Here is a 20,401-nt window from a genome sequence, read left to right as displayed (position 1 = left end):
ATACAACCACCTCACCTCTTCACGTTTCTCCACATTCTCTCCTGATTACTCTTCTAGTAGTTTTTAGAGTGTTACGATGGGCATGTCTAGGGCCCCTGTGAACTTATTTTATTCTGTGGATACCCTCAGGATTCAGCCCAGTCTAAATAGAAAGATATTCTTGTAAAAAAAGAAAACATGTTCACATACCCCGTGGCGGTCCTCAAAGTATGCCAGGCTGGTTTTGGTTAAAACAAAGAAGCGGACTTTAAAGTTCGAGGGAGAAGTTCTTCTCTTTTGTTGGGATTTCTTGATAAGCTGTTCTTCCAGGAGGATAAAGTTGTTCATGATCCAATTCTTGAAAAGTAGTGCACTTTGGGCGTCACTCCTCAGCACAACCAGAGGAAACAGCTTCAGGGCAAGGAATGAGATGGGGCGGCAGTTGATCTTGAGAGAGTTGTTCAAAGGCAACTTGCCTCCAATGTTATCTCTCTATCAGTGTTCAGTCAACATCGCTGAGCTTCTCCTCTGATGTCAAAGGCCATAACCACATCCTTTCGAAATTCACAAAACTAAGAGGCATATGTAAAAAAAAAAAATGCACACACTCTTTGCTGTATGGTTTGGAAGTGATATTTGAAAAACCTTAGACTCCAAATGATATGAAGGATTGGCGTTTAATCTTTATATAGCTCCTGGTTTAGCCCATCCAACAGTGAATTCATGTAGCACAAGGGGCAGGAACCTGGGCTCTGGAGCCAATGGGCATAGTTTGTGTATTAGTTTCCTGTTGCTGCTGTAACAAATGATCACAAGCTCAGTGGCTCACAAATTTATTATTTTACCCTTCTGTAGTTCAGAAGTCCAAAATGGGTCTCACGGGTCTAAAATCAAGATGTCAGCAGAGTTGGGATCCTTTCTGGAGGATCTCTAGGATAGAATCTGTTTCCTTGCCCTTTCCAGCTTCTAGGACCACCTGCATTCCTTGAGTCTTGGCTCTCTTTCTCCATCTTCAAGGCCAATAATAGTAGCAGCCTCTCATCTCTTACAACTGTAAGCTCTTCTTCTGCCTCCATCTTCCATACTTAAGGATCCTTGAGATTACCTTGGGCCTGCCTGGATAATCTAAAATAATCCCCCTATTTTAAAGTCAGTTTATTAGCAAACTTAATTCCATTTTATATCTTAATTCTCCTTTGCCATGTAACCTAACATATTCACAGGTTGCTGGGATTGGGACATGGATATCTGTAGGGGAGCCATTGTTCTATCTACCACAGTTTGAGTTTCGTCTCCACTAACTAACTAGCTGTGAGACTGTAGACAAATTACTCAACAGCTCTGAGCCTCATTTTTCTCATCTGTGAAAGGGAATAACAGTGCCCCTACATAAGGCACTGTAGGGCTGCTCTCTGGCTTCCTTGCCAGTTTCATCTTACACTTCTGATGCGTTCTCCAGCCCTCATACATGCTCCTTGTGCCGCTTCGAACACCTGTTCATTTTGCCTGAAAACATCTCTCCCCTGCTTTGCCTGCTTTAACTTTAAATTATACTGCAAGACTCAGCCTACATGTCACTTCCTCAGGGAAGCCTTCCTGGCTTTCCTGAGTCAAATCCACCAGTAATATATAGATGGCACCTTATACCTTTCTCTTCATATCCCTTATGACAGTTGTAGTTGTAAATTTTGGAGGGTAATTTTTGGATTAATGTTTGTCTCCCCCACTAGTCTAGAAATTCCAGAATGGCCAGGACTATGTGTGATTTTACTCATCATTGTTTACTCAGCAACCATCACAGTTCCTAGCACATAGAAAAGATGTTTAAGAAAAATGTGGTGAGTGAATAATCACCAAACTGGGTTGCACAATTGAAACAGACAATGGCCATAAAACATGTGAGAGGAACATATCGAAGTTTATTATTTTTAAAAATTTAAATGGAAGCCCATAGAAGCTTCTTCATATGATATATAGTAAGACTAAGTGGAAAAGCAGAAAATAAGTAAATCCTCCAGAATGGCATAATAAACAAAGCATGCATGGGTTCTGAAGACAGACAAAATTAGGTTGAAATTCCAGCTCTCTTGCTTACTAAGCTATTTCTCTTTGAGTGAGCTACTTACCCTTTCTGATCCTTAGTCTCCCTGTGAGGGTCCTTTTGAGGCCCAAATCCCATATACTCTGTGAATGGTGGGTGCTATGCATCTTGCCTTAGATTTAGCACATAGTTGAAATATAGTATGCAATTCCTACTTCTAGCATGAAATAAATAATCAAGAAATCTCAGTGTAAGCAGAGATAGCATATCCTGGACATGGATAAATAATGAAACAAAATAATCATGACTACTGTATAGGACTGCAATTATCTAAAATTTATTTTTAAATGTAAATTATTAGACGGCAACTTAATTTTGTTTCATATATTGGATGCCCCAGCATAATCAAGATGCTCAGGATCGTGGGGGAGGGGATACTTTAAGTGATTCCCCTTCCCTCATTCTGAGTTGTTAAGACGTGTGGAAATATACTACCTAAAAGAGGAAGGTTTTTTTTGTTTGTTTTTTGTTTGCTGTTCAGAATATGAGCTTGAAACAGTGATTGCTATTTTCTCCAGGTATCTATCTACTCTCTCCTCTTCTTCCAGAGTAACTGACTCCCTGAAGTTTATCTGGCCAGTCAGAATAAAGATTATATTTGTCAGTCATGTAATTGTTTCTAGATAATGGAACATAGCAGGAGTGATGACCACAACTTCCAAGAAATGTCCTTAATGACAATCATCATACCCTTTTCATTCTCTTTTTCCTCCTTTCTGCTGACTAGAATGTAGATGTGATGGTTGGAGATGGAGCAGCTATCTTATATCATGAGGTAGAAATTATATATTGAGGACAATGAGGCATAAGATAGAAAGAGCCTGGAGTCCTAATGACTTTGTATCCTCACGCCAGCTTGGAAGCACTTTTCTTTTTCTTTCTTTCTTTCTTTCTTTTTTTTTTTTTTTTTTAACATAAAGAGAAATAAAATTCTATGTTCTAAGCCCTTTTAATGTTGATGTTGTCACAAACAACAATCCGAATTCTAACCAATACATTATTATATTCTAAACTAGACTGTAAACTCCTTTGAAAAGGGTAGATTTATACCTTGTCTATTCAGGTTGAAAGATATGGACTTCACACAGTGGCCTTATGTGGGAAAGCAGAGTATCATCAGTGGCTATTGTAATGGAGCCTTTTATTTGCCAAGTCTCCATGGAGTGCAATCGTAAGTAATTTTATTCTCTCTCTCATAGCACCTTCAAAACCACTCACCAGGATTAGTCTTTGTCCTGGGATAATTGTAGCCTTAAGGTCCCAAGATTTTCCCTATCACTTTCAGGAAAACATACATAAAGATAAATGATACCTTTGCTTTAGTTTAAAAAGTTCAATTCACAGGAGCCAAATTTAAGAAGCTCCCACTTGTCAAAGATGAAACAATTTAGGCATCAAAAAGAATTATAACTGCAATGAACTGAAGAATAGCCAAAATGTTAAAACCATGAGTTCATAAACTACTTGAAGAAAAATCCCAACCCCTGGTCACTGTTAGAAGATGCTGGAGAACTAATTTATTATTCCAAAAACTGGAAAATAAAGGAAAAGCAGAAAACATCCTTCAGTATTTCCTGAGGAAATTTATCTCAGTTTAGTAATCAAATATTTAATGAGGGAAAATCCTTCTTTAGAGAAGAATTCCAGCTAACAAATGGAGTGATAGCATATCACCACTTTGTAATCCTAATGACATAATGGATCTAGGCAATGATCTCCAATGGCTGCTAAAATCATCATGTGAAAAGCCACTAGGGAAATTTATAATTTATATGTTAGACTGATGACACTGTAACACGTGGCTCAATCTTAACATCACAAAAAGAGAGATACCAGACATTCTGTTTCCTGACATGATGCAGTAGGAAGCATATAAAACCACCCACACAGAAGTTTTGCCAAAAAAAAAAAAAGAAAGAAATCAAACATAAATCTCTAGATTTATATCCAAGTTTGCAGGATTTACAGGAGATAGAGGAACACGACAAATGCATGGCAAAACAGGGGAAAAAGAAACATGACAATTGCATGAATATGCAATTGGGTAAATCCAAAATATACAAAACAAAGACAAATGACATGTGCGTCTATAACAAAAAACCCAGAGGAAGAACCTATAGATTAAGAGACTTTGAGATGTGTTAAGCATGCAATGATTTTGTTTGGCTGTAGATTCCAGCAAATTAATTGTAGCCATTATGAGACAACTGGGAAATCAGAACACTGACTGTATATTTGATGATTAATCTTCGTTATTAATTAATCAATTAAATTGTTAATAATTTTTAAAGGTGTGGTAATGGCACAGTTGTTATGTTAAAGGAGTCTTTATTTTGCACAGAAACACAGTGAGATAATTATTGATGACATAATAAAATGCCTGAGATTTGCTTTATGACAGTCTACTGCAGGGGGAGAAATAGGTAGGGGAGGAGAAGAAAATATTTGGCCATGAGTTGACAATTGAGCTGGGTGATGAGTAAGTGAAGGTACTTGATTCTATTCTCTTTACATTGCTATATGTTTGGAAATTTCCCAAATGAAAAGTTGACAAACAAAAAGGCTCCCTGAGGTGGCTTACAAAACATAGCGAAATTGGAAGCTGAGAGAGGGAAATAGTCACGAGAGTGAGGAGCAGGGCAGATTTTCAGCTCCAAGTGGAGCTAAGGATGGCTGAGCAGGACAGAAACAAGAAGGGAGCAGAAAGAGAGTAGGAGGGAAAGAGAAGTGACACGAGCGGGATCAGCATGTTGAGAAATACAACTATTTAGATCACCTGCATAGATTTTTGTATGTATTCCAACGCATTTTCTTTTTAAACTCAAGGCAGAAGCAAACTGATTTGCATACTAGCCCTCAGGGGAAGAGTCCAGGTGACTAGCCTTTTTCTGACAGCCAGAGGTAAGGTAGAAATCAGGCTGGCTTTCTGAAGTCCTAGGTACCCAAAGCTAACCGCAGCTCATCCCACGCCATCTCGACTTAGCATCATCGACCTAAAAGTACTGTGGATTGTATTTTAGGCCAGGGGATTTACCCAGCAGATACATATTGTATACAGTATGGAAATCTCCCCACCCTCACATCCTGCCTAGCTCACGCTGCCCTCTCTGGCAGCATGTTCATTGAAAAGGCTATTTATAGCTGTCTGCTTGCCTTTGCTTTTCGAAATAATAGGTGGGGAACAAAAGTGATTGACTTGATATACATATCACATTTTGTGTTCATCACACTAACAATTGTCACCCCAATAAACTTTAGTTAAAAAAGTGGTAGACTTGAAATCTTTTCCCATGATAAATATGGAGACTTCAACCATCTATAATCTTGCATGTCTACATATACTGAGAATATCTTATGTAGGGTCTTCACTCTTCACATCTCTTCAATCTTAGACTAATTAAAAATGTACAGAAGACTATCCTCAGCATTGTGGGTTTGTCAGGTTTTTTTTGTTACAAAACAGTTATTGTTGGTGTTAAATATTGTGATAAGTGTTATTAGGTCTACCATTCATTCAACTGCATCATATATTTCATTGCCCTCCTGTTTGTTCTCTGTTTCTTCAGTGTTTCTACTAGACTGTAAGCTTTTTGAAGTTAGGGTCGTGGCTTATACATGCTCCCCTATATTCCTTGTTAAGAAAAATCATCCCAAACTTATAAAATAAAAACCTGTAAAGCAGGCTAACATGCCCTTTCAATGTCATAGTAAAGCATTGTTTAAATGCTTGCCCAAGGGTTACTTAATTATCTAAGAGAAGGAAGTAAGGCAATGGGATTGGATCAATAAATCAAGACTGAAATATTGCTATCTATTATTTTTAACAGCTTTATTGACATACATTTCACATACCATAAAAATTATCCATTAAAAGTGTACAGTTCAGTGGTTTTTAGTATGTTCACAGAGTTGTGTAGCTGTCACCATGTAATTTTAGAACATTTTCAGCACCCTACAAAGGCTATTATTGATTACAATCTCAGACTCTGTGAAGTTCTGTAATAACTTATAGATTTTTTGTTTAGAAGACATGAAAATGATTTCTGTTTAGTAGAAAAGATAACCCCAAAGGTTACGAATTTATTGCCCAGTAGGCATTTAACCAGTTTTGTATCTAACCTGGCAATATTAGTCCAACATTCTTTCTCCAATGCCAATATATAGTTGGAGTCTAGTTCACCTTTGAACCAGCTTTGCCATCCTTCTGGTTCCCTTGTTGATGAGTTAATGAAATCTCTGACATGTTTTCATTCTATATTTGTATGAGAGTCATGTTTACAAATTTCTGAAACATATTTTTGATACCTTGAATGTTCTTAGCATAATGATGGGCGCATAGTAAGTAATCAATAAATATATATTGACTTATTGATCTCCATATTTTTTGTTTGATAAGGGATGTGTCAGACTTTTAAACTTTGAGAGGAAAGAATAAATTTTTGAAAGGTCTTAAAGAAAAATCAGAAAATAAATTTTGAATCATGGTTTGTGGTTTGGTCCTCAAATTCTAAAATTTGGTGCCAGAGAGAGTTACATTTGAACGAAGCTTCCCTCTTTCTACTTCTTTTCTATATCAAGGCTTGGATCAATGAATATTCTAAGAATATAATCTTACTGATATTACATTTTTATAAATCTATATACTGAAAGTATTTTAGTTTTGTGTATGTAGTATATACAATGAAACAAAATCTGCAAAGTATAAAAGGGGATGCCCTGGAAAGTTGACTGTCCATTCCACCATTTCCCTTAGCCAACAAATTGCCCCATGGTTGCTACTGTTACCAGAATCTCATGCAACCTTTTGTACACACACACACACACACACACACACACACACACACAAAGATTTATTGTTAAAAAATGTATGGCATACCATACATGCTATTTTTCAACTTGCTTGTTTACTTACTATTTATTGAAAATTATTCAACATCAGTATACGTGACAGTTGTCTTAATCAGAACATATCCAGTAGCTGATGGCTATTCACTATTTGCACCCCTACCACATAAGTTTGACTCATCATCATGTCTCGCAAGAGCTGCTCAGTCTCTACTTCTGTCCTCTACAACCTCTTTTTATCATGGTGGCCAGAATAATGCTCTGTGTATGTAGGTCAGAAAATTCCCATTTAGGTCAGATCCAAAGACCTCTTAATGTCTTCACAAGGTCCATCCCACATGATCTACTCCCTATCATTACCATGGTTGCTTCTTGGCCTCATTTCCAGACACTTCTCCTCCCTTCACTCTTCTCACTATAGCCCCCTTGGTGTTCCTCCAGTACACCAGGCATACTCCTGCCTCAGGATCTTGTCCCATGCTATTCCCTCTTATTGAGAGGCTACTCCCCCCGACATCTGCATAGCTTCTGAACTTAGGTCTTTGCTCAAAGGTCACTTCCCTCACTGAGCCTTCCTTGACCACCAGCTCTAGCTGCCCATCCCCGCACCCCACTTGCCTACTTTATCTTTGTCTGTAGTGCTTATCAGCATTGGACATACCATCTATTTGACTCACTTATTTTCTAGATACAAGCTCCGTGATAGCAAGGATATTTTTTTGTTTTGTTTTTATTGGGGAATTTTGGGGAACAGTGTGTTTTTCCAGAACCCATCAACCCCAAGTCAAGTAGTTTTTTTCAATCTAATTGTGGAGGGCACAGTTCACTGGCTCATGTGGCAATCGATCCGACGACCTTGGTGTCAGGAGTACTGGCTCTAACCAACTGAGCCAACTGACCACCCCAATATTTGCTTGTTTCTGTCCGTTGCTATATTCTTAGCACCTACAACAAAGTAGGCACTTAATAATATTAATTAAATGAATGGATGAATTTATGCTGTATAGTGCTTGCATATTTGTGTTCTATTTGTGTGACAAAGTCTAGTGTAGTTTCACTGTTTCCACATTTGGGGACTTCCATGTGCTTTTGGTCTCTTGTGACCTTCATGGAGTTGTTTAACCTCTCTGAGCCTTGCTTTCCTCCTCCATGAAACAGGAATAGTAGTTGTACCTTCATGACACAGGGCTGTTGTATAATGTATATTGTAAATTTTTTTTAAATGTAAAGTGGGTAGCACCATGCCTGATTTATAGTAAGTTCTCAATAGTATGGTTGATTTCTCTCATTATTAATCATTCATCACAAATGGACTTATGAGAAGAACGCACGGTCAAGTATAATATAGAAAAATCTCCCCCTTTTTTAAAAACCTAATAGTGTTAACTTTGAATGGTGATCTCCTTACAATAGAATATAAGTCATTTTGTCGTTTTTGGAGAAGTCATGTAATGTCTTCAGAAAAAGCATTTAGCGCTTCAGAGGTAGAGACCTTTATCTTTGCATTTCCATTTTCTGATGGGTCCTGAACATACTACTTGCTCAATACATTTTGTTGCTTTTGTTGGCTAAACAAATGAAAGAAGGAGTCTCAATGGGCATAAGCAAGTTCATGTTTATTGAAGAGCTGCAATGTGCTAGGTATCGCAATAGGCACTGCGGATATAAAAAAAGAACATTTGGGGGTTGAAGTTTATTTCAAAACCCTCACATGGCAATCACTGAGCTTGGGGGATGTATTTTATTTCAGAAGTTGTTTTCTAACCGAGGGAGGGGGAATTTGGTTTCATCACCTTATGCAAAGTGAAAAACAAACTCCAAAAAGACGTCTTTGCCATAATTTCTCTGAAGAGCTTTTCAAAGAAATGAAACATCAGTGGTTTATCAGGTAGACATTAAGAGAGAAGCAGCAAGCATATCAGTATGGGAAACCCTATGGTGATTCAAGACCTCTCTGAATTCCTGTGGTTCCCAGTAAGTCCCCACGCACATTGCTAACCATGAACACTTCTATATTTGGTGCAAAATGAGAATCTAATGGTGAGCCATGCAGCTTGAGGCAGAGAAAAAACCCTGACCTGAGTCCTAAGATCTGGGGTGGAATCCAGCTCTGCATTCTCACCCTGGGCAAGATAATCCTGAGCCTCAGTTCCTCACCATAAAATTACGATTGTAAAACTTAGCCTCCTTCAAATGAGCACATGGATGAGAAAATCCTGCACACCCTGGGAATCACTGTATAAGTGGGACCCTGGTTATGATAGGGAACAGAAGCCCTTTGGACCATTCATTCAACAACTTCTTCCTTCAACTTCTGAGTGCCTGGCAGCACAGTGCTACACCTTATGGACACGGAGAACAATCGTGAGGGGATCCCTCCCCTGTGCAAGCACACAGTCCACCTCCAGAATTTTATCCCCAGGCTGTAATTCAGCAAAAGCAAAACTATATTTGCAGGAAGATGATCATTGTGGGGATATCTGTAACGACAACAACAAAACTGGAAACAACCCAGGTATTTACAAAAGCAGGATGGTTTCCTCAGTTATGCATCCCAACATTCTGATGAGAAAGAATATCCAGCCTACATACACCTACCCCCTGGCAGGCCCAGCCTGTCCCCTTGAAGGTGGTGGTTCGTTTGAGGGGAGAGGCTAGTGACCCTGCCCCAAGGGGGTGGCTGCTTGGAGGCTAGACAAAGGGGTGTGTGATGGTGACAGGTCACAAAGGACTGTAGAGAATAAATGTGGTGGTATGAGGAGATTTAGGCAGAGCCCTGCAGGGAGATGGGTAGTTGCCTTCATTCACTCTCCTCTCTTGGGACTCGATTTGTGGCTGGTGGAGCTGTCTGAAATGAAGAGAACCATGAGCAGTGAATGTCTGTTACCTTACTACACGGCCCACAGCTACCGTTCAATGGGCGTGTTCAATACCTCCATGGGGGAACTGCAGCGACAACTCTACAAGGGAGGAGAGTACGATATTTTCAAGTATGCACCGATGTTTGAGAGTGACTTTATCCAGATCAGCAAGAAAGGAGATGTGATTGACGTACACAACCGTGTCCAAATGGTGACCGTGGGCATCGCATCCACCAGCCCCATCCTCCCACTACCTGACGTCATGCTGCTGGCCCGACCAACTAAAGTCTGTGAAGAGCATGCCAGACACGCCCGGCCCACCAAGGGGAGAGGTCGCAAGCCTGTGAAGACCCTAGAGCTCACCAGGCTGCTTCCCTTGAAATTTGTCAAGATCTCCATCCACGATCATGAGAAACAGCAGCTGCGCCTGAAGCTTGCCACTGGCCGTACCTTTTATCTGCAGCTGTGTCCCTCTTCAGATGCACGAGAAGATCTCTTTTGCTATTGGGAAAAACTTGTTTATCTCCTGAGACCACCGACGGAGAGTTTCAGCAGTACTCCTTCACTCCAACCGAGGGACACATTGGCCATAGAAGATGACAAACGCCTAGTGGTAAGCGTCTACAGAGCCTCAAGAAAATGTGGCAGGGTGCTCTGGGAGAGCAGCTCAAAGCTGGCCCTACAAAGCCTTTTGTGCTCTCTGAAGCTCACCTGGGAAATGCATTCCATTTTTGAAAAGGGTTAGGGCCAAATGAGCTACCATGATAGCACTTACCACCTGGGGATATTCTGAGTGCTTCTCTAAATTGTCCCACAAGGCTGGATTTCAGAGAGACCTTAGGGACCAGCTGCTCTGGTCTCATACCCGGGGTTGTCATCCCTTTTACAGCATCCTGGTTGTCCAATCCCTTCTTGAACACTTACCCCAACTCAGGTAGTCTCACAGGTTGTGGAACACAGTTAACAAGTAGGAAGTCCTGCCTTTGTTCTACTTCCCTGTGACTACCATGTGCTGATTAAGTCAGAGCAACCCACGTGTCTCTGCATGTGTGCAATTTGTTTAGCAGCCACCCAAACATAAAACGTGTGGATCTCTTGACCCACAACCCCCCTTCTTAGAAGCTGTCCTGCAGAGATGTAAGTACAAGTGTGTGAAATAAAAGTGTGTGAGGATGGGGAATGGTATCAGTGCTTTCCCTGGCACAGGGATTGTTCAAGCCAAACCGAATGACTGTTTGACAGGGTATCGTAGAGGGGATCTTGCATCAAATGGGAGCTTTTATTGGATGGTTTCAGAGGTTCTTCTAATTAGGAGCCCTGGAGTTACTCGGCTCCAGGATGAGATTGGAGTAGACAGTGCTGGTCTCACTTTGTCATCCCTGTCTCACCTGTTTCTCCCTCCCTTGGTACAGACCTCAGAGCTCCATGGAGGAGATCAGAATGAGGCGAGGCTTCAGAAGCTTCATGAGGTGTCCAAAGCCACTTCTTCTGCTTATGCTGGGGGAGAGGGAATCCACCATGCCCCCCATGGATTGACTGGTTCGCCTTTAGGCATGAAAACATCAGGGACTGCCGAAGGACCAGCGAGGGGGGCAGCCACAGGCCTGGGAGTAGTAGCGGCAGCAGCAAGTCCCACAGTAGGTGCGGTGAGCCTAGCAGCAACCAAGAGTGCAAGTGCAGGCCAGGTAAGCATAGCCCTGGCAGGAGCCACCAGCAAGGGGCTGGAACAAGGTGGATCCAGCAAGGCCAGTGCAAGTGCTGCCAACATATCCTCAGAGAGTGCCAACATGGTCTTGCCGAGTACTGCCAGCTCATCCTCACAAGGTACTTGCACCATAACAACAGGGTCTGCCAGTGTCTCCCCAGAGAGCAGTGAGAGTGTGGTGTTTGCAGGCGTAGTGACGACCAAAAATGCTGCCGCAGAAAGAGCTGAAGGCCCCGTGGCAGGACCCCTCGTTTCAACCTTGCAGAGTGAAGGTTACATGAGTGAACGAGATGGAAGCCAGAAGGTCTCCCAGGCCACAGCTGAAGCTTGGAAGGGAAAAAGGGAAAAAAGAGTCAAGAAGGACAGAACTTCTACTAGGAAAACGTCCCATCGTCACAAAACAGGAGGGAAGTCCACCCGGAAATCATCCTCTCACCGGTCTTTATCCAGCCATAAACACACAAGAGATGACAAGAAAGAAAAAGGGCAGAGCAATGTGAAGGGCAGAAAACACAGCTCTCATAAGAGTGCCAGCCAAAGCTCCACCGCAAAGGACTCGAGGATAGCTCACAAAGCCGGGAAGAGCAGCAGATCTGCCACCAGTCCAGGAACTGTAAGTAAGAAATCCAGTAAGATTGGCTCCTTCTTCAGGAGCTTCAGAGTCATGCCTGGTTCAAAGGCTGTGGTCACATCACATGACAGGGAGGTGGACTTCGTGGCTAAGACGGTAGAGAAGTGCAACATAGAGGCCAAGGTAGAGAAAGGCCTGGTTGGCGGGGATCTGGGGATCTGCAGTACTGTGACATCTGAGGCAACGGAGACGATCATCTTTGAAACCAAATCCATTTGAATAGGAATCAGGGCAGGAAGCTGCAGTGGAGACCCAGCCTCGTGGAGCTATCACTAGAGAGTCAGTTCCAACTTCCTTTAATAAAAGAACAATACAACTCCAAAAAAAAAAAAAAAAAAAATGCTATCTTCTGTTTGAATTTCTATGTCTTCTAGCCTGGTAGTGACTTCACAGTGGCTTGTGTGATGTGAGCTGTGCTAAAGCCTGAGACCCCCGCCTCCAGGCAAGCAGAACCCCACCTCCCACCCCTGACCAGAGGAGCCAATATGAGTAGCCTGCCTTACCTCAAGCCCTTGGTTTCCCCAGCACTATGGCTGCAAGTCACGGACTGTGGGCTGGGAAGCACCACCGCCCCCACCATGGCCTCACGCCCTTTGTCTTTTTCTCCCCAAAGGTCACTGAGCCTGGACATGTAGTCCAGTCCATATACTAAGTGAAAACAGGACTCACGTCTCCTCAGGGGTTAATCAGGAGAGGAAAGAGGGGATGCAGCAGTATTTGTAGGCAGTCAGAATAGTAAAGTTTATCATCTAGATCAGGAATTGGCAGCCTAAGGGTCCAAACTTGCCCCAGGCTTTGTAAATAAAGTTTTATTGGAACATAGCCACAGCCATTCATTTATATATTGTCTGTCTATGGCTGTTTTCACATTGAAACAACAGATTTGAGTAGTTGCAAGAGAGACTGTATGGCCTGCAAAGTCTAATATATTTACTATCTGGCACTTGACAAAAGGCTTGGCCACCACACATCTGTCTAATCCTAGAAATTCTCCTTTTTCCTTCTTTCTGGATATATACTGTGGAGAAACTCTCACATATGCTTGCTAGGAGACGACTAGAAGAATGTCTATAATAAAACACTTTGTAATAGCAAAACCTTGGAAACAGCCCAAATGTTCATCAAACAGAAGATCTAATAAGTTGTGATATATGCCTACAATGCATACAACACAACAGCAAAAGTGAATAACAGCTCTACATGTTAGCAAGGATGAATCTCACAAAATGTTGACTAATGAAAGCAAGTTAGGAAAATGCAGATGATATTGTTCCATTTGTAGAATAGTTCAAAAACAAGATCAAACAATATGGTTGGGGGTAAATATTTGCTCAAAGTGTAGAGAAAAGCAAAAAAATAAAAATAAAAATAAACACAAAATGAAGACAGTGGATATCTACAGGGTGAAAAGGAGGGAGGGATGATCTGACAGGTACATACAAAGTTTAAACAGAGTGGGGATTCAGTTCTATTAAGCAAAAGGGTGTGTCCATGGTAATTTATTGTTGTATCTTTTTAATGTTAATATCTCTGAAACCACCACGGTTTTAAACTGCTATCAGCCAGGTGGCACTCACTGCATTAGAAATACCTTAACAAACTTATTTCACTTATGTTTTCCTTTGCACAAGAGAGATAGATGACACAATATCTAAGTCTGAAAGATATCTTTCAGTATAAAATAAAAATTCTAAGTGACGTAAATACTCAGAATCCAGGAACATGGAGAAGGTTTAGTGATACTGTAGAATAATCTAAAATGCTGTGTACTAATGAACTCTGTAAACTATGTATCCATGTGGAAGGTAATTCCAAAAACAAAATAAAAAATCATACTCCATTAGAAATGGGATTATAAATTTTAAACATGTCTATTGTAAAAAAAAGAAATTACATTCTCTTTTCAATTAAAAAAAAGTAAATTTCATGAGTGTATGAAAACCAATTAAGTTGTTAAAAATAGATGATAAAAGTTGGATTTGAGAAAAATGATTCGTGTGTGTTTATGTGAACCTGGTGGTGATTGGCTCCACCTTGAAATTCTGTGCTTTTTCTCCTCTGTGACAATATCTACTAGGATAGAAGTTGTTTCCAGTAAAACTTAGGGAGTTTTTCCGGAGAGCAGATGTGTGTAGTAGGGGTGGGGGAGGTGAGAAATGAGGTCCTCTGGGAGGAGTGATGGCTTAGGAATATCAGCAGAAGCCCTTCTCAGTTGTGCTGGTGGGTGGCTGGAAAATCCCACCTTGTGATTTCTGATATACAAAGACCAAGAGATGCTGGAATCAAGGTATCCTTGGAGTTGACTCTTGAAGCAGTGAATATAGGTAGAAGGAAAGAGGCACGTTCTTCAAGACCTGAGAGAGGCTTTGGGGAAGCCTCCTGGGAATGTGAGAGGTTATGGGGCAGAGGAGGGAGAGAAAGGAAAATTCTTTCCAAAGACTTTGACTCAGAACCCCAACTTTAAGCTATGCTAGAGGCTGAATTTGCGTAGCTACAAATGGCTTAATCTCATGATTTGGTAGATCATGCCTTTATCTTTTGTCCTGTGAGTCTTGTTCTATGCACTCCCACTCTCACTCCTCCCCTCCCCCTAAAGGCTTCTTTAGCATGAACCTAGTTTGTCCACCACACAGGGCGTTAGCTGAACAGACCCACAATTTACACAAATGCCACTGAAGTTAAGTGGAGGTGGGGACTTGCCCACCACAACGAGCTCTGCCAGGCACTTTCTCTGTATTTCCTTTTCTATCTTGACAGTTCATCAAGAGATGAATGCATAAATACCTACGTATTTCAAAGCAACAGGCCTCTTCCTCTGGAGGGAGATATCAATTCGGGCATCAAGTCAATATACCCTATCAGATAAGGGCCAATATTTTTGACAGCACTGTCATCATCCTGGTAGCAATTCTGCTGCTGCCAGGTGCACTGAGGCAAAGGATGGTTGATTTTACTAACCAGTGTCCCAAACTTCAAGTCTGGCGTGCACACATACATACAAAAGATGAAAAAGGGATCTTTTGCTGACAGCAAAATAAGGTCATCCATGGGGTTGTTGTGATCGAGTGGAGTCTTTCAGACAGAAGAGAGATGTACTATGGTGGGGAGAAGCAAGATGCCTCAGAATATTGAAGGCAGTGTCATGGCCGGCAGGGCAAGAGAGATGAGAGAGGTGCTAGAGAACACAGCAGGGGACTGCCATGCAAGGCTTTGAGGTCTGTGTAAAGGATTTTGATTTCTGACCTTCAAGTAATGAAAAACCACTGAGATGTCTTAAATAGGGGAGTCACTTGGTCAAACTTTCACTTTGTAAAGGGCACTGTGGTTACTATGAAGAGAAATATTTAGGGAGGGGGTTGTTACTATGTGACCTTACGTCACTTCCTGTCTTTTGCCATAGAATCTATAGAATAAGGAGATTGGAGAGAATGTTTTGAAAGACACCTTTCTATTTGAAATACCCATGTGGGGTGGACATTCCTTCAGTGAGGGACTCGTGGCCCGGGCTGCTAGGAGTACCACGCAGGAGCAGTTGGGAGAGAGTGTGGAAACTACCTCAGCTTCAGAGAACTCCCTCCCTCCTCCCAGAGCACACAAAGACTGATTGCTGTGGAGAGTGAAGGTCTGGCCATCTTAGCCCAGTGCAGACCACCTGTCAAGGGCCATTCTAGTTCAAGAGCTCCCGGTGGGGCCTGCCTCACAGCTTGACTTCCTCCTCTCTCCATTCCTGCTTCCTTCCCTTTTACAGATCCTGGTCTGAAGGCCACTCCTTAATAAACATCCTTCTCACAAAACTCCATCTCAAAATCTGTTTTCTGGGGAACACAGTTTGCAACACTGTTGTGAGTGTGATGTGCTGTGGCCACTTCCCCTGACTCCACTAACCTTGTGAAAAGAGTTGGTGACAGCCAGGAAGGCTAATGTGCACTGTATAGGGTTTTGAATTCAAGTCATTTAAAAGTGAATTACAGGGGCGGTCAGTTGGCTCAGTTGGTTAGAGTGCAGTGCTCATAACCCCATGTTCGCCGGTTCAATTCCCACATGGGCCAGTGAGCTGTGCCCTCTACAACTATATTGAAAACGACGACTTGACTTGGAGCTGATGGGTCCTAGAAAAACCCCAATAAAAAAATAATAACAATAATTAAAAAAAAATAACCGTGAAGAACATTTCCTTATTGCAAAATTGTGTCTGTTTTAGAAAGTTTAGAACATGTAGATATGAAAACAAAGGAAACAAATATCCCATTGATTGCCTTGATAATTCACTGCTGACTTAAAAATGGATTGGTTAGACTTATGCTACCAGAAAGATGGAGTACACATAGTTTTCCCTATTCCTCTCACTTGTACAACTAAAGACCTAGGCTATTGTATGTAACACAAACATTAAAAGACTCTGAAAGGTGGAGAGAAGACGAGCGACCAGCCAGGGACCACAGTAAATGAAGAACAACGTGGTGGTGAGTTCCTTGGGTTTTTCTTTTTGTCTCATGCATCCCAGACTTGGAAGAGAAGAAGCTGGCAATCCTGAAAAAAAAGTCCCAACAAAAAACGTACCTCTCTGGTCAAAAGACCAGAAAAGGAACAGCAAAAAAAAGATAGAAAGCTTTTAGACAATAACTCTTCCACTCTAGCCAAACGCCACAGAGGAAGCAGTGCTGCCAACCCCCCACTTAAGCAACTGGTAACATGGGTAGATGATTCAAAAACAGGCATGATAGTGACGTAGCTACTTTTTCTCTGGTGAAATTCCACGTAATCATGTCAATGTGGACTTGAATTACAGTAACAGCTACAACAAGTAATTCAAAAGGCGTATCTGCCTTTTTGTAGGATTCTAAATCCATTTTAAGTTCTTCCGCCTGCAAGAGATAACTGGCCCTCAGTGGAACCTCACATGTGGGACACAAATCTTTGTTATAAAAGTAAATGTAAACTGGGGATAGTTCCCAAATGCCAGGGTTACTGCTGTCCCCTGCTGCTAAGGAAAGGCATAACAGGCACAAGAAATTGCGGGCACCTTCCACTCCCATCTGCTGCGCACACAGGTCTGGGTTGTCAAGATTGTTATTAGTGAAAAGGTCATTAGTAGCCATGAGACAACGACAACAGCAAAAACAGTGATTAGGAATTGAAACTGTACAGGAGGGAACAATACATTTGTGCTGATTCTCACCCAAAGTCCATTGTTTAGACAATATATGTGAGCTGATAAAAATTATATGATAGGAAGAAGCAGGAGTTGGAGACGAAGAATTTAGTTTGCTAGTTTCCATTTCTTCTGCCTGAGCTGATCAACAAGAGGAGATACAAAGCAATTGACTAAAAAGAGCTCAGAGATATTATTTATGAACCCGTACACTAATGACAGAGGTAGTAAGACCAACAAAAATCAGAATCCAAATAAATGGTGCTGGAATAATTGGACTCCCACATGAAAAAAAGGAATCTCCACTCATACAATATATGAAAATTAACTCAAAAAGGATCATAGGCCTGATCATAAAACTTAAAATTAGAAAACTTCTAGAGGAAAGCACAGGGAAAATTTTTTGTGACCTTGGGTTAGACAAAGATTTCTTGGCTAGGACACAAAAAGGTATGAACCATAAAAGAAAATGATTGGTAAATTGGACTCTATCAAAACTAAAAACTTCTGCTCTTTGAAAGACACTGTTAAGAAAATGAAATAATTAGCTACAAATTGGGAGACAATATTTACAAAAATACATATCTGATAAAGGACATATACTGTGTGTGTGTGTGTGTGTGTGTGTGTGTGTGTGTGTGTGTGTGTACATATGCTCTTAATAATAAGAAATAGTAAGAAACTTAATAGTAAGAAAACAAACAAGCCAATTTAAAAAGTGGGCAAAAGATTTGGACAGTTCACCAAAGAAAAGATACATATGGCAAATAAGTCCACAAAAGATACTCAACACTAAGGTAATGCAAATTAAAACAACTACACAGCTAGTAAATCCCAACAAGTAAAAATAAAATGGAAAATACCAAGTGCACGTGAGGATTCACAGCAACTGCAATTCTCTTAGTTTGTTGGTAGAAATAAAAAAGATACGGTCTCTTTGGAAAACTGCCTCATCCTTTGTTATAGTTAAATCTATAACTATTACAAGGCTCAGCTAACATATACTGTTAAGTTCAGTTAAACATATAACTATTCCATTCCTAAGTAGTTGCTCAAAAGAAATGAAAGATGTGTATGGATATTTATAGGACTGAAAAGAGCCCAAATGTCCATCAACCAGTGAATGAATAAATGAGTTATTCTACCTCCATACAATGGACTACCCCTCACCTGTAGAAAGCAGAAAACAAAACAAAACAAAACAAAAAACTATTGATATACAAGTATGCAGCAACATTGATGGACCTCAAAAGTTTTATGCTAAGTGAAAGAAGCCAGACACGAAAGTCTACATACAGTCTGATTCCATTTATATGACATTCTGGAAAAGGCAAGACCATGTGAACAGCAGTCAGATCAATGGTTACCAGGGGCTGGGATTGAACGGAGGAGAATGAATACAAAGGGGGCACAAAAGGAATTGCTTAGAGTGATGGAAATATTCTATATCTTAATTCTGGTGGTGATGGTTACGTTATATGGCAGTACACATTCATCATAATTCATAGAACCATACACCTGAAATTAATTTTACTGCTTGTAAATTATACCTCAAGCCTAACCTTAAAAATCTCAACAGGGTGGAGGAAAAGTGTGACTATTTCTGCTTACCACTTAGGCTCAAATGATACATATGATTTTTTAAAAAAATAATGTGCCAAGTTCCTGAAACAGGCAAGATGCCAGTTACCACGTACCCCTGCCTGTTTCTGTCCCCTCATTTCCTCTCACTCTCCCTTTGCTCAGTTACAGAGCACAGTCTCCCTTCCTGTCTCTCTAACTCAGGAAGATCACGGCAGCCTCTGGCTTTTTGCTTGAGTCTCTGCTGTCTCCAAGATCTTTGCACAGTTGACTCCTTATCACTCTTTCCTTAGCTCCAAAGTCACCTTATGGGAGAGGCTACCCTGATCACGTGCTATAAAGTAGCGATGCTCATCCGATGTAACTATCACTTTGTTTTGTATCCCCCCCACCCCCATAACCCTTATAACTACGAAATTCTTATTTGTCTGCATGTTATCTGTGTTTCTGCATTAGAATGCAAGGCTTTTGTCTGTCTTTTTTATCTTCTAGAACAGTTCCTGGCACAGTAGACACACAATAAAAATTTGTTTGTTATATGAATGTATTCCTTATTAAGCTATACAAGACACCTTTAAGAAATAAACTTTCCATTGAGATTCTGGACATATAACCACATAAATAAATGTTACTACATGTCATATTTTCACCAGCCCTTCTCATTACGAATTTCATACCATCATTCATTTGTAGTTTATTATATAGAACACTGGACTGAGAGTCAAGAGTCCTAGATTCTAGCATTGATCCTGCCACTAACTACCTGTAAGACACTGTACCTCTGGGTCCAATAATTCCATTTCTAGAAATCTATCTCTAGAGGAAAAAAAATGGACATGTGCGCAAACATGTATGCACCAAGATGCTCACCCAGTGTATTAATAATCATAAAAATTGGGAGGGAGATTAACTTCACAAAATGGTGATTTGACTAACTATACTGTGATTTGTCCATTAATGTCACTGTGAACTTATTTGAAAACGATTATATGCATTTTGTTACTTATTCAATAAATGTCATTGACCACTTGCCATTTTCAGGCACTGTTCTAGGCGCTGAGCATGTAGCAGCAAATGAAGCAAAGTCCCTATGCTCATGAACTCAGTGTTTTGAAGGGGAAGAAAGTTTGATGGGGAAGGAGATATGATTGGAGAAGTCGGCAGGGACTAGATTCTGTAGGGCCTTACATAGGCCATGTTGAGAACATTAGATTTTATTGTAAACATGATAGAAAACCATGAAGAGTTTTGAACAGAGGACTGGTCAGATCTATCTTATATTTTAAGACAGTGTGGTAAGTAGGCTAAGGGAGGACAAAAGTGGAAGCAAGGAAGCCATTTAGGAAGCTATTTCAGAAGTCTAAGGGAGATAATGGTGACATGGACAGGACCATAGCAATGGGGATGGTGAAAATGAGTTATACTGTATTGGGGACTTTTACTTATTTCTAAATAGAACTAATACAGAAGGCCGTTATGGTAGTTTTGAAAGAGTATAGGAGAAAGAGTAAAAGACGAATCTTTAGATTTGAGCTTTTGCAATTGA

The 20,401-nt window shown here is 40.7% G+C and overlaps 2 protein-coding genes across 2 annotated transcripts in view; one reads left to right on the top strand and one right to left on the bottom strand.

Annotated features, from left to right (window-relative positions):
- The window catches only part of ITK (IL2 inducible T cell kinase), a 55,925-nt gene extending 55,464 nt beyond the window's left edge, over positions 1-461 (bottom strand). The window contains exon 1 of the mRNA XM_019740282.3: positions 190-461. Coding sequence (XP_019595841.2) covers positions 190-327 — 138 coding nt within the window. The 5' untranslated portion in view covers positions 328-461. The remainder of the gene's footprint in view (positions 1-189) is intronic.
- A 9,329-nt stretch (positions 462-9,790) lies between these two features.
- GARIN3 (golgi associated RAB2 interactor family member 3) lies at positions 9,791-13,880 on the top strand. Its single transcript, XM_019740208.3, has 2 exons — positions 9,791-10,399; positions 11,199-13,880. Exons 1-2 carry the CDS (start codon positions 9,791-9,793, stop codon positions 12,339-12,341), a joined length of 1,752 nt encoding a protein of 583 aa, XP_019595767.3. The 3' UTR covers positions 12,342-13,880.
- Positions 13,881-20,401: the final 6,521 nt, after the last annotated feature.

Source organism: Rhinolophus sinicus, chromosome 5 (assembly GCF_057876585.1).
Source record: "Rhinolophus sinicus isolate RSI-liver-muscle chromosome 5, RSI-T2T, whole genome shotgun sequence".
NCBI lineage: Eukaryota > Metazoa > Chordata > Mammalia > Chiroptera > Rhinolophidae > Rhinolophus > Rhinolophus sinicus.
Note: the sequence above shows the minus strand (reverse complement) of the source record. Positions and strands in the feature narration are given on the sequence as shown.

Bases quoted from the DNA above. Each gene is read 5' to 3' on its own strand.
- GARIN3 (XM_019740208.3), top strand. From the start codon at position 9,791: ATGAGCAGTGAATGTCTGTTACCTTACTACACGGCCCACAGCTACCGT. The intron at 10,400-11,198 runs GTAAGCGTCTAC...CCCTTGGTACAG, and splicing joins AAGATGACAAACGCCTAGTG to ACCTCAGAGCTCCATGGAGG.